The sequence below is a fragment of the Macaca fascicularis genome, chromosome 9 (assembly GCF_037993035.2).
Source record: "Macaca fascicularis isolate 582-1 chromosome 9, T2T-MFA8v1.1".
NCBI classification, from domain to species: domain Eukaryota; kingdom Metazoa; phylum Chordata; class Mammalia; order Primates; family Cercopithecidae; genus Macaca; species Macaca fascicularis.
In genome coordinates, this window is record NC_088383.1 from 28,577,056 (window position 1) to 28,591,920 (window position 14,865).

At 38.9% G+C, this 14,865-nt stretch overlaps 1 protein-coding gene across 5 annotated transcripts in view; it reads right to left on the reverse strand.

The window, feature by feature from the left end:
* ODAD2 (outer dynein arm docking complex subunit 2) overlaps window positions 1-14,865 on the reverse strand; it is a 194,749-nt gene that overhangs the window by 122,760 nt on the left and 57,124 nt on the right. For all 5 annotated transcript variants that reach the window (XM_005564862.4, XM_045399757.3, XM_074000705.1 and 2 more), the window contains 4 exons: window positions 12,964-13,206; window positions 12,375-12,485; window positions 9,214-9,368; window positions 7,539-7,781 (listed from right to left, as the gene is read on the reverse strand). In XM_005564862.4, the coding sequence (XP_005564919.3) occupies window positions 7,539-7,781; window positions 9,214-9,368; window positions 12,375-12,485; window positions 12,964-13,206 (752 nt within the window). The remainder of the gene's footprint in view (window positions 1-7,538; window positions 7,782-9,213; window positions 9,369-12,374; window positions 12,486-12,963; window positions 13,207-14,865) is intronic.

Consider the following 14,865-nt stretch of genomic DNA (forward strand, 5'->3'; position numbering starts at 1 on the left):
ATAAAAACACATGTGGGACGCCTATGTTCACAGGTGCAAAAGGATTCACTAACCTCCTTGTCGCACAAAAAAGGGCAGTTTCGTCCTTATCTTACCAGGCCTTGCTGTAGAATTTAACATGTTTGACCTCTTTGTCTCCTTTAAACACTCTCTTGCCTGTTTTTTCTATAATTCACTCTTCTAGTTCCCCTCACAACTCTCTGGCTGATGCTTCTCAGTTTCTTTACCGAGACTTTTTCTTGTGTCCATTCATTCTCCTTAAATGATTGAGTTCAATAAGCTTCTGTTTTTGTCTTTCTCTTTTCACTGTGTTTCTCTTCCTCACAACCTCTTACATATATCCATGACATCAGTTACCAAATATTAATAATATTATACACCCAACCCACCCCTCTAATCTTAACTAAGCTTTAGACATGAATACCCAATTGACTAGTTGCCATCACCACTTGGATGTCCCATAGGAACCTCAGAGTCTCTAAACAACCACAACTGAACTCACCATTTATTCATTATACAATAAGCGGTTGTCAGGTGCCTACCCTGATCATTGTCCTGGGTTAGGCAATGGAGGTATAATAATGAACATATTAACTTTGTCTCTCCTCTCACAAAGTTCACTCTTTCTTCAACCATCTTCTACCAGTAAGTGGTACCAATATCCATATGGTTACCCAAGCCAGCAAACCAAACATCATCTACGACTCCTCCCTATTCTTTGTAACTCACGTTCAATCATTCACTTGGTCCCATGCATTCTCTTCCATCATAGGTCTTTATTTAAACTGTCAATTTCTCTATTTTTATTACATTGTATTTTACAGCGTTAGTTTAAGCCACCTTCACCTCTCACCTATGATGATCCCCTAACAAGGTTTCCTGCCAGTATTAATGCTAAAACCCTTCAATGATCCTCAACTGACCTCAAAACAAAATCTAAATTAGTATGACACACAAAGGCCTGATTTATCCATTGCCTATTCACACGTCTTATGACATGCCCTCAAAGCTCCTTCACTGCAGGTGAGAGTTTAATGGAAATTATTTACCATTTAGGGCCCCTTGTTTCAATTTATGGCAAATTAAATAACATATCTTGATATAAGAGAAACACAATCAAAAGACAAAGTCGTCTTATACAGATGAATATACATACTAAGGAATCTGACTTTCATTTTCTAGTTATGTATTATCTTTTAAAATTTCTATTCATTGAAGCTACTGCTACCTCAACAATACTAGCATATATTTACACATAGCACTTATTATGTGTCAGTCACTTTACATATATAAATTTGCTTAATCATCTCAACAACCCAATGACATAGGTACCATACTATCCCCATTTTATGTATATGGTGACCAAGACACTCAGTCATTTACAACTTGCCAAAGGAAAAATAGTTGGAGAATGATGAGACTGGTATTGCAGGCAATGATTCCAGAATCCATATGTTTAGCTATTATACACTACACGTTTGAACAAAATGGGATTGTACAAGGTGTTAAACAAGAAATTTGATTTTGTAAAGGTGACATATATTTATCATGTAGACAGTACAGAAAAATACAAAGCATTAACAAATAATCCCAAAATCCTACCATACTGAAATAACAATCACTAGCTGCTAATGTAAATTATTCTGGATATATCTTTATGTCTTTAGGTAGATAGAAGGATTGACGGATAGATAAGACAGATAGATAAAACAGATGAATATATGAGAGATGATTGATTGATTGATAAAATAATGTTTTGTACCATGTCTATTGAATTTTTATGTGAAAGATGATAAAATTTGCATACTTACACATCTGCCCTGAAATGACTTTGATTTGTGTCAGTTGTATTATTAAATTATAATTATCCATTTCTATAAAATATAGCTGACTCTCCCTAATGATGATTCGTTCATTGTTTTGTCTTAGCTTAATATTTAAATGAATTCAAAGGTTTCCACTGGTATCTTTTAGCCATAGTTTTACTATTTTAAAATACTTTGAGTAATTTCTTGGTTGACTGGAATTTTGTCATCAAGTAGTCTTTGCAGGGAGAGCTAGAGAGCACTACATTCACTAATCCTGTATGCTTAAGAATATGTTATTGCCTTCACATTTGAAGGATAACTTGGCTAAAATGAAATTTTCGGGCAATAGTTTTTCTCTCTCAGGATGTTTTAATCAATGGCTTGTGACATTAAAAGAAGATACAGAGTTTAAAGCCAATGGTTTTGCTGGATGTATTTATTTTTTCCCTTCTGAAATGCAAGTAATTTTATCAGGATATGTGTTGCTGTTGGTCATTTTGTGTCAATATTACTAAGATCTCTTGGGGTCTTTTTGACATAAAGACTCACAGCAAAGTTTTCTTCTGTTATATCCTTACTTAAGGTCATATTCCATTTGTTCCAACCTCTTCTTGAGGAATACCAATACATTTACGTTGGATGTCCTTGGGTTTCATATTTATCGATTTTTCTATTAACTTTTTATATATTTTTATTTTTTATTTCCTATACATCACATTTCTGACTGTGTTTTTAGTTGTGTTTATTATATTTCTTTTACTCCTATCCAGGCTTTTTGTTCAATGATTATCCTATTTCTTTTCTCAGCTCTAACTACTTGCTTTTAAAACTACTTAGGTTGCCTTATAAAATCTTTTGCAAAACTATCTATGATTGTGACCAGGCCTGGTGGCTCACACCTGTAATCCTAAGCACTTTGGAAGTTTGAGGTGGGAGGACTGCTTGAGGACAGGAGTTAAGAGCCTGTCTTTACAAAAAAAATTTTTGAAAAAAATTAGCACACCTGTAGTCCTAGCTACTTGGGAGACTGAGGGAGGAGGATTGCTTGAGCCCAACAGTTCGAGGCTGCAGTGAACAATGATGGCACCACTGCACTCCAGCCTGGGTGATAGAGTGAGACCTTGTCTCTGAAAAACAAAAAATAGGCTGGGCGCAGTGGCTCATGCCTGTAATCCCAGCATTTTGGGAGGTCGAGGCCAGCGGATCACGAGGTCAAGAGATGGAGACCATCCTGGCTAACATGGTGAAACCCTGTCTCTACTAAAAATACAAAAAGTTAGCAGGGCGTGGTGGTGGGTGCCTGTGGTCCCAGCTACTCGGGAGGCTGAGGCAGGAGAATGGCTGAACCTGGGAGGCGGAGCTTGCAGTGAGCCGAGATCGCACCACTGCACTCCAGCCTAGGCGACAGAGAGAGACTCCGTCGCAAGCAAAAACTTTATATAATTTTTTGACTCTCTTATTAAGAAACAATATACTGTTTTAACAGCCGTGTGACTGTAAGGAAGTTATTTGAATTTGTCTGTTTGCTTTTGTGATGGAATCACCTCAAATACAATCACACAACAACCTGCAATCCCTTTCACCCTGAGAACACATTGTCACTCAGTTTTGAGCATTCAAACAGTCAATCTGGCTTACTCCAAATCTCTAAAAGTTTACAGCTTCTTTTTGTGTTATAATCTGGCAATCATTGTCTCTAATACCCTTTTCACTCCGAAATGTCTCCAGTAATCCCCCTGGGCTGGAAGGCTGTTGTAGACAAAACAAAATGACATGTCCATATGACTTTTCCCAGGGCTCCACTTCTGATGCCTCATAATGCAAAACTGGGTCTCTGGTGGCAAAGTCTTCACCTCTTCCAAGACACATTCAATTCCCCTAATCCCTGCTCTCTTAAAAAAGAAAAAAAGAAAAAAAAAAGGTCGACTATGCTTCGAATGACCATGACACTTATTTGGGAGGAAATCTTGACATCTGAAGAGGCATGTGTTAAAAGTCAGCATATTACAGATGGGTCAATAATTCATAGCATTTTGCAGATGTGTTTTACATTTTAAAATTTGGAGTTGTGGCCATTCCCCTGTTTGTGTGAATATAATTTTTTCTCTACTTTTGCTCTCTTTTTGTAGGTTTCATGCCGTTAACTAGAAGTCAAGCCGCTCATAAAACTCCACAAACTAGTTTTGTGCATTACTAATAAGTGTTTACTGCCTTATCATCATCTACTTTACTATTTTAAAATTATCACTTCACTTGTCTGTCTCCCCAACTCAACCAAGTCCTTCAGGCTTGTTGTTTATCAATGACTTTTTTTTTTCATTTCCATTTTATTGTTTCAAAACTTGATAGATTCTTTAAGAGTCAGAATATGAAAAGAAGATAGCTGTTTTCTCTGGCCTTTTCTTCAATGGATACAACTGAAAAGTCAATAAATCTAATACTTGCTTAAAGTAGTTACATTAATGAGAATTTAAAGACCCATTTCGAAAAGTAATGCAATGATAACATTTAGAAGGAATTTCAAGGTGGCAACTAGATAACCTGGTAATTACTTACACAGAAATCATGAAAGCTGAGATACAGAATAGAAGTAGAGGCTTTGCAAGAGTAAATTCTAATCTACAATAAATACAATTCAATGCAGACACTCTCCTCACCTCACAATGGGGTTATGTCCCAATAAACCCATCATAAGTTGAAAATATCATAAATCAAAAGTACATTTAATATGCCTAACCTACTGCACATCAGAGCTTAGACTAGCCCACCTTAGATATGCTCAGAACATTACTGCAGCCTCAAACTCACGGGCTCAAGCAATCATCCACCCTCACGCCCTCTAATTCTTTGCATTTTTTATAGAGACAGGGGTCTTGTTATGTTGCTTAGGCTAGTTTTGAACTCCTAGCCTCAAGCAATTCTTCTGCCTCTGCCTCCCAAAGTACTGGGATTACAGATGCAAGCCACCATGTCATTAGCCTATAGTGGGGCAAAATCATCTAACACAAAGCCTATCTTATAATAAAGTGTTGAAATCTCATGTAAGTTATTGAATACTGTACTGAAATTGAAAAAAAGAATGGTGGTAGAGGTACTTGAAGTATAGTTCCTACTGACTGCGTATCATTTTGGCACCATCATAAATTAAAAATTTCTAAGTTGAACCATCATAAGTTGGGACCATCTGTATATTTATTAAGAAGTTAATAGTCACTGAAAGATTAAAAGATGATTTGTGACACAGACTATCAAGTCATACAAAAATATTATTACTAACAAGGGAGGCAATGATAAATTCTATATGGAAAATACTTGAAAATTTTAAGGCAGTTTCTCAGGTGAAGCCCAATTCCATCTCAGGTCCTCCATGTTGGCTACTCCTGTCTGAGATGTTCACGCAAGCTGCCTTCTCAGTTTTTAGGTCTTGGTTTAAATATCATCCTCCCTGAGTCTACTTTCCTGACTGCTTGAGCTAAAGTAACCACCTCCCACCCAGTCACTGTCTTTCAATCACACTGTTTTCTTGTCTTCATAGCTTTTAACACAATGGAAGTCATTTTATTTGTTTATTGATTGAATGTATAGTCAATGTTCCACACATATAATAGAATGTAAGCCCCATGACAGCAGGAGCTTTGTTTGGTTACCATTATAAATCCAGTGGCTAGCACAAAAGATGCTCAATAAATATGTGTTTAATGTAAAGGAATAAATAAGGAGCTGGGTGTGGTGGCTCACACCTGTAATCTCAGTACTTTGGGAGGCTGAGGCAGAAGGATTGCTTGAGACAAGGGGTTCAAGACTAACTTGGGCAACATAGCAAGATCCCCATCTCCACAAAAAAATTCAAAGAATTAGAGGGCATGGTGATGTAGTCCCAGCTACTAAGGAAGCTAAGACGAGAGGATTGCTTGAGCCCATGAGTTTGAAGTTGCTGCAAGCTATGATCGCATCACTGCATTTCAGCCTGGGTGAATGCCTGAGACCTGTCTCTTAAAAAAAACTAAACAAAACAAATAAGAATGTAACTCCAGACAACTGATATTTGCAAATAAAAGATGAAAGCAGAGAAGTTAAATGGGGCCACAAGACAAAATGCTTTGAATCGCAAGTTAAGCACCTTAGCATCAAAATGGTTTTCAGCATTGAAGTCACTCAGGGTTTTGTGGGCCAAGAAAACATTATCAGATATGCAGTTTAGAAAAGTAAATGTCAATGTTGTTCAGGAACAAACTGAAAAGGGAGGGGGAGGCTAGAGGTGATGCCAAATAGGACCCATTTCAGTAGTTCAGGTAAAAGATGACAGAGCCCAACTGAGAGCAGAGAGGAGGAAATTTGTTTAAAGAACGTCAGAGGTAGCTGGTGGACAAGTAGATTTGGGTAGGCAAAAAATAAAGAGGAACCAAAGATCAAAAGAAATACATGCAGCCATTTCTGGCAAGTGTTTATAAGATTCTAATGAATAGCAAAGCAAGTTTCAAAAACATAAATACATTAGAAAATGGTTTTATAAGTCCAGCCAGTATTCTTCCCTTAAAGTAATCACATATGCAACTTGTATTCCTTAGTGTCTGAAACACTGGAGACTAAGGTTCCAATAACCAAATTCAAAAGGAGTTATGGAGGTGTTAGGATTTGTTTATAAGATAATGTGGTTAGATGAAGCCCCCTGATATGGTTTGGCTGTGTCCTCACCCAAATCTCATCCTGAATCCCCACGTGTTGTGGGAGGGACCCAGTGGGAGTTAATTGAATCATGGGGGCAGGTCTTTCCCATGCTGTTCTTGTGATAGTGAGTAAGTCTCATGAGATCTGACCACTTTAAAAAGCAGAGTTTCCCTGCACAAGCTCTCCTCTCTCTTCTCTGCCACCATGTAAGATGTGACTTGCTCCTCCTTGCCTTCCGCCATGATTATGAGGCCTCCCAGCCATGAGGAACTGTGAGTGAATTAAACCTCTTTCCTTTATAATTACCCAGTTTCGGGTATGTCTTTATCCGGTATGACTAACATCCTTATCTCCCCACACTTCCTGTTGGTTCTGTTTATCTGGAGAGCCCTAATAAAACAGCTTTAAGTCAACTGGGTTCCTCCTTTTTTGGAGTAAAGATATATATCTTTATATTATATAAAGATATAAGTCTTTATACATATATGAATATATACATATCTTTTAATATATGAATATATATCTTTATATATGGATCTATCTCTCTATATATATGATATATTTTTGTTCTATTGTTCTTAAATTGTCTTTTCTTCCTAATTAGACAATAAGGAAAAATACCATCACTTAAAATCCTTGTCTCTTCCCCTCATCAGTTCACAGTTCTTGCTAGGTGCTCAAAATACATTTGCTGAATAGGTGAGAAACAAGAAAGCTACTATGAGAATGTACCTGGCACTCTCCAGGAGCCTAGTTAGACAGATGTATAATCCTTCCCTAGGAGACAGAGAAAAGTTTTGTTGATTGAATAAAGGTTTCCACATGGGAAATTGATTACCATGTATTGTAAATCCTCCCAATATGCCCAACTTAGGCCTCCATCTCATATAAGGTAATATTTTGGCTCTGTAACTCATGATTTGGTAAACCTGTGATTATTTATATGACACACTATTTTTTCATCATTTATGTACATCAATTCTAAGTGATGACACTTCTGTGACCTCCCAAGTGTTTTCCCTGACACTTTTATAAAATATTACCATCTCCAGGGCCACTTACGCCATGCTTTCAGGTTCTACTGCGCAAGCACCAACTGCTTTTGTAACATTCACAAGAAGAGCTTGGTTGATTCCAACAAGGAGGTTCACAAGTGGTTGAATGCCACCACATTTCCGGACAATGACTCGGTTTTCATGTTCTTGGCAGCATTCTCCCAAGGCCCCAACCACATTCACAAGTACTTCTTCAGGCTGATCTGTTGAAAGCCGCACCAAGGTTTCAATGACTTTGTATTCCCGAAACCTAAGTTCATCATAAGAAAGAGGAGAATTGGTTTTTGTATAAGGTTAGCTAAAAATTACTAAATGTTCATTCAATCCTTACAACAACTCAGTGATGCAAATATTATTTAATCCCCATTACTGGATGGCTAATCTGAAGCTTGGTAAATAGTAGAGCTGACACCTACACCCAGCCATCTGCTCCAGACCTGCGCCCTTAATCACCATGCAGTACAGCCTCTAAGAAAACCACAGCTTCTTCTAAACCTGAGGGTCTAAGATTCCACTCTACTAGGGTTTTCTTCCCCCTGTCTTCCAGAGACTACTTTACCCGAATGAAGTCTTCTAAATGTTTTATAAAAATAAATTATATGTTATATATTTTTTGTTTTCAAATGCATCAAACATGGCTCTATTGTACCTATTTGGATTTAATAGGTCTCTTGAAATGAGTAGTAGCTTGTGCTACTTGGATAAAAAAAAATGTCACTCTCAAGTATCTTCCATATTAACCACTAATACATTTCAGCATCTCTCTTGTCATAAAATTTCACTCTGATATATATGTATATGTGTATGTATGCATATATATACAAATACACACACACACAAACGCACATCAAAAGCAAGCATGCTACATAAAGGTAAATATTTGAAAATTACTAGTTTCTATACAGAACATTTTCCCTTTCTAATAAATTTCAGCAGTATTTAAGTACCATGATGCAGTTTTTAATTAAGATAAAAGTTCCATTAGCCAAGGTTACTTTTAAACTAGCCATGTCTTCACTAGGCCTTATTTATTAAGTCAACTTATTTTGTGTTAAATGGTCAGGATGTGAATTTCTTGTTAAAGGAAATAATCAGATGGAGTCAAGGAGAAGCTGTCTCAGAATACCCATTACTGAGAATGTAAACTGTCAAAAATAGGAAGAGGTAGAATTAGAAAATTAAAATAAATCAAATGGTCATAAAGTTTATACTTTAAAATCAAATCTGATGAAATCATGTTTGAAAATGACCACTCTTTAAAGAGTAACTGATTAGTTGACATTTAGCTGATTCATCTTGTTTATCTTTAGAAAAGGAAAAAGAATAAAATCACTTCCATCTCTAAAGATTCCATGGGAAATCCACCCACTCACCTTGATAGATTCCCACAGAAAATATCAAAGATATTTCTAATTAAAATGGCTGCCCATATGCAAAATAGAGAGATCATGTCAGCAAGCCTCTTAGTGCCACTGAGGCACAGAAAAAGTCATTGCCAGGTGGTGGGCAATTTCTATTCTTTTCTTTTCTGTTCCAAGAATCCCTTCATTCAGCTAAATTCATCCAGAATATACATCTACGACTAACATTAGAATCAATTCCTTACTAGAACGGCATTAAATGACAAGAAGGTGTTTCAGAAGCCATATCTTCATTTCAGAATATTAAGTGCCTTCTCTTACTTGGTCACGTTCTCTTTGCTGATGGAACATTTCCATATTGCCCCCGTGACAGCGGCTAACCGCTCTTTATTGTCAGTGTTATTGAGTAGACTGGCCAAGGGCTTAAGTCCTCCGTGCAGCCTAACGAGGTCCCGGGTTTCCTTATCTTCAGCACACTGCACAAAAAGTCAAATCAGAGGCTGTCAGTGATCAAGGAATATCAAGCTTTCGATGATTGCTAAAAAGGCTGCCATTCTAGTAGGTATGAAACTTCTTTCTAGAGAGATCATTTTCTAAAGATGCCTCCAAGTAAAATATAAAATATAATTCGTCTCTCTACTGGTAACTTTCTGACAGTATGTCTCTCCCTTTACATGGCTTTGGGAATGGACAGCAGTTTCTACGTACTCAGCAATTCTCCCAAGCCAGTTTTGAGATGGCCCGGGCATCTCTTGAGGCGAAGGTCAGTGAAAAACCTACAACTCCACTGGCAAGGAATGGAGGATTTCTACAGTGATGCAACTCAGAGTCTTGGGAAAATGTCGTAGAGAAAACAGATGAGTGAAAGGGATTTGGTCAGCTCTTCAATGGCCCCTGAAATCTAGAGATAAATATATTTTCTTTTTTCTTTTTTTTTTTTGAGACAGAGTCTTGCTCTGTTGCCCAAGCTGGAGCGCAGTGGCATGATCTCAACTCACTGCAACCTCCACCTCCTGGGTTCAGGTGATTAGAGACAAAGAATTTCTCCAATCAAGTTTCTATGCCCAGAGCAGTGGGTGATATCAATAGTACCCGACATTTTATTCAAATATGCTTATCCATGTTTGTCATCCTTTGAAATAAATATTTTCCACACAGATGGTCTCAACTGATCATTCTTCCTGGGCTCTAGAGCCAACAGATGATACAATTAGCAGAGACTTGGCTATTACTCCAAGCGCACAGTTGTTTTTTGATGCCATGAGATGCCAATGTGTCATGTGTCACCCATGGAGGCCACTAGAAGAAATCCTCATCACAATGCACCATACAGGCACCTGCCATGTTTATCCTCTACATGTGATTTTCATTTCTGGATTAGAGGCACCTCCTAAAAATTAATCCCTATTTCTAATCAACTCAATAGTTACTCCGACGAGGCATATATACAAATATATACAAGTCAGGGCCATATATGATTGTTATGGGCCAAATTGTGTCCCCTCAAAAGTCACATATAGAGGTTTTTTGTTTTTTGGTTTTCAGATCAAGGTGCTCTCTGTTGCCCAGGCTGGAGTACAATGGCACAATCTCAGCTAACTGCAACCCCTACCTCCTGGGTTCAAGCAATTCTCGTGCCTCCACCTCCAGAGTAGCTGGGATGACACCACCATACCCAGCCAATGGGTTTTGTATTTTTAGTAGAGATGGGATTTCGCCATGTTGGCCAGGCTGGTCTCGAACTCCTGACCTCAGGTAATCTGCACACCTCGGCCTCTCAAAATGCTGGGACTACAGGCTTGAGCCACCACGCCTGGCCCATATATTGAAGTCTTAATTCCCAATACCTCAGAATGTGACTGTACTTGGAGACAGAGTTTTTAAAGAGGTCGTTAAGGCTAAAGGACCTCTTCAAAATTACTTGGGTAGGCCCTGCTCCAATAGGACTGCTGTCCGAGGGGAGACGATGACACTGGCATACGCTAAGGAAAGACAGTAGGAGGACACAGGGAAAAGGCAGCCATCTACAAGCTGAGGAGAGGCCTCAGAAGAAACTAACTTTGGTCTGAGACTTCTAGCCTCCAGGGCTGCGAGGAAATAAATTTTGGCTGTTCAAGCCACCCAGTCTGTGGTACTTTGTTATGGCATCCCACCCTCACAACCTAATACAATCCTCTACTGAAATGAATCCCTGTATCTTTTTTTTTTTTTTTTTTTTTTTTGAGACAGAGTCTCATCTCAGGCTGGAGTCCAGTGGCGCGATCTCGGCTCACTGCAACCTCCATCTCCCGGGTTCAAGTGATTCTCCTGCCTCAGCTTCCTGAGTAACTGGGATTACAGGCACACACAACCATACCCAGCTAATTTTTGTAGTTTTAGTAGAGACAGGGTTTCACCATGTTGGCCAGGCTGGTCTTGAACCCCTGACCTCAAGTGATCCGCCCATCTCAGCCTCCAAAGTGCTGAGGGATTACAGGGATTACAGGGATTACAGGGCCGCATCCGGCTCCTTGTATCTTTTTGGCATACTCTCTGATTATGCACATCTTAATTGCATTCCTCTAGCAAATCTACTGTGATTAGGTAGAAGCAGACATGCACAGTAACCAGCCATCCACAACTTTGTCAAGGCCATTTTTCTCCCTTTACCATTCTAATCTGTTTTCTGGTATACTATGAAATGTACCATACACAAAAAGTTAGTGTACATTACAATAAGTAAACCAGTAAAAAGATAAAACAGGAACACACACGCACACATACCCATTCCTCTGGCTAGTCTTGGTAGGAGATAAATGCCCCAAGATTATTTAAACAGGACATATTAAAAGCAATATAGAAGCACCATGTACTTATTTATCTATTTTCCACTAAGTACATTATTTTAGGAGACAAAGACGCATATGTGTCTTCTAGAAACAAATAGTCACAGATGTCAAAGCAGGTTTCTCTGACTTATACAAGTTGTCTGTCATTACCACAGGACAATGGTTCTTAGACCTAACTGTGTTTGAAAATACAATGGGGTACTTGTTAAAAATGCAGCCTGGGCACGGTGGCTCATGCCTGTAATCCCAGCACTTTGGGAGGCTGAGGAGGGAGAATCACTTGAAGCCAGGGGTTTGAGAGCAGCCTGGGCAACATAGAGAGATCACTGTCTCAGAAAAAATAAAAATAAAGAACATTAGCGAGACATGGTGGTAAATGCTCTAGTGTCCGCTACTTGGGAGGCAGAGATGGGAGGATCACTTCAGCCAGGAGACTGAAGTGACAGTGAGCTATAATTGTGCCATTGCCCTCCAGCCTGGGCAACAGAGCAAGACCCTATCTCTAAAAAATAAAATTAAAACTTAAAGAAAAAATAACTAAATAAAGTGCAGATTCCTGAGTCCCATTCTCACAGAAGGAAACCACATGGTTAGAAAACTACCTTAAACTATGTGAGAAAGAACGCCAACAACCGCTGGAAGAGTTCATCGCACCTGGTAAATGGCCATGGCGCAGTGCTCCTGCAGCTCCTCGTTCTCACTATTTAGGTTCTTGACAAGGTTTTCAATGATCCTTTCTGCTTTGATTGCAGCCCGGTAGTTTTCCTAGGAATAAAAACCTACGTATTTATGTGTCTAAGGCATGAATATAAGTATCTGTTTACATTTAGTAATAAACATGCTAAACAAACTTTCTTAGGAAATAATCACCAAAGTCTTGACATATCCCTACATCAATAAGCTTGACATATCCCTACATCAATAAATTAACTGAATTAATATATGTGTGTGTGTGTATATATATATAGTGTGTAGATATACATGTCAGCATATATATGTGTGATATATATATAAATGTCAGTATATATGTGAGATATATAAATACATATATATGTGTGTGTGTATATATATATCACAGATACTGATTTAATTAATGTCCTATCAGTTGGATCTTCTCTTTCTCATAGAATGCTGACTTCTTAAAAAAAAATGTCCTTGAGCCATCAAGATAACCTTAAAAACAACTTTTGGACTAAAGAAAGTGAAGTTGAGAAGGCAAGGGAAGCAGAACTGGCGTGAGTACCTCTGATGCACACTCTTGCAATGTCCCCACCACTGGAATTAGCATGTTTTCATGAGAAGTCTTCAGCAGCCGAGCCAACAGAGGAATGCCCCCAGCTTTGCGGATGGCTTCTTTATTCGTATGACTCTTACTGCAGCTCCACAGGGCCAGCGCCCCACAGCGAGCCACTTCCACGTCTCTGGCCTCATACAGACTCGATTGGGCAGGTTTTGTGGAATCATGTGCACAGTCCAGTAGAGCAACCTATAATAATAGATAAATCCAATGTTCATGGAAATCTTAAAAAGAACATTTAAGTCATTCTTCAATAGCTACAGGGTTGTTTACCAAACTCACCTCCATCAAAAACAAGAATGCTTTAAAAAATCAATTTTCATACTCCATAGCAGCCAGGGAAAGCAAACAAACAAAACCTTACAAAAAACCTTCCTCCAGATTTGGGAGCTTATACATTTCCTTCCCACAAGAAATGTAAGCCCACCAAGATAGTATTTTCTTAACATGGCTCTAATATTTACATTAATCATATTTGTAAACCACATCCTCAGCCCAAACATCTCAGAAAACCAGCTTCCCTAAAACCATCAGCACTTTCTAAGGAGAAATGAATGGACTATACACTCTTTAAAGCCACAAGATCTGACCAGGAACAGTGGCTGATGCCTGTAATCCCAACACTTTAGGAGGCCGAGGTGGGAGGATCACTTGAGGCCAGGAATTAGAGACCAGCCTGAACAACATAGCAAGATCCTGTTTCTACAAAACAAAACAAAAAAAAAACACTGGATGTGGTGGTGCATGCCTGTAGTCCCAGCTACTCAGAAGGCTGAGGTGGGAGGGCTGTTTGGGTCCAGGAGTTCAAGTCTGCAATGAATTATGATATCAACACTGCACTCCAGCCTGGGCAACAAAGCAAGATCCTGCCTCCAAAAACAAACAAACAAACAAACAACAACAACAAAAAAACACATGAGATCTCTTTGGAGGACATAGCCTACCTCATATGCTACTGAAACCAACCAAACCAAACAGCACAACTGCTAGTATCCAGTTTTTTTCTTTACAATAACTAAAGTCACTGAAGAGCTTAAGGGAGAAGCAATTTACTACAAAGATTAAGCAGTATGTCAGGTTGCCCCACGGAAGAAGGGAAGCCAGACCTCCCTAGAGCTGTGATTGGCTGTCAGCCATCCTTGTAGGCTCACTGTCTCTATCTGGGGCTTGGGAGCAATCATCTATGCATGTCTACTCCATTATTCTCTCCCTGAAGGTCAAATTCCACAGATACTGCCCATAACCATCAATCTCAAATTTATAGGGGAATAATAGCCCAGGCTAGGTAGAGTCTCTCAATCCCAATTCCAAGTTCCTGGGAGAGAGATCCAGTGGGACTGGCTTGAGTCAGGTGGAAACTCCTGGTCTAATTAGTTATGGCCCCAGGAAAGATGGGGGTAGGGGTACGGAGGCTTCCAGGTACTGACTGCAGATGGGATAGCAACGTGGGAAAAACTCTAAGACCGTGGGATTGAACACAGATGCACAACAATAAATGATACAGTACGGAAATGCTCAGAAAGCCTGTACCATTTGTGACTGTTTTGGAACTGCGTGGTGGTTAGGAGGTGCTCCTCACAATCTTTGCCTTGCAAAAATTTATTCCTTAATTTAACCCACTGCCACTATGACCAGCACGACTGGCTGATTCACCAAAAAGTGGTTAAATAATTGTCTTACTTGTTTTGATGAATCTTTCTGAAATGTATGTATAGATCATAGTCATTTCAATGTTTTTTTTGTTTTGTTTTGTTTTGTTTTGTTTTTGGAGATGGAGTCTTGCTTTGTCACCCAGGCTGGAGTGCAGTGGCATGATCTCAGCTCACTGCAAGCTCCACCTCCTGGGTT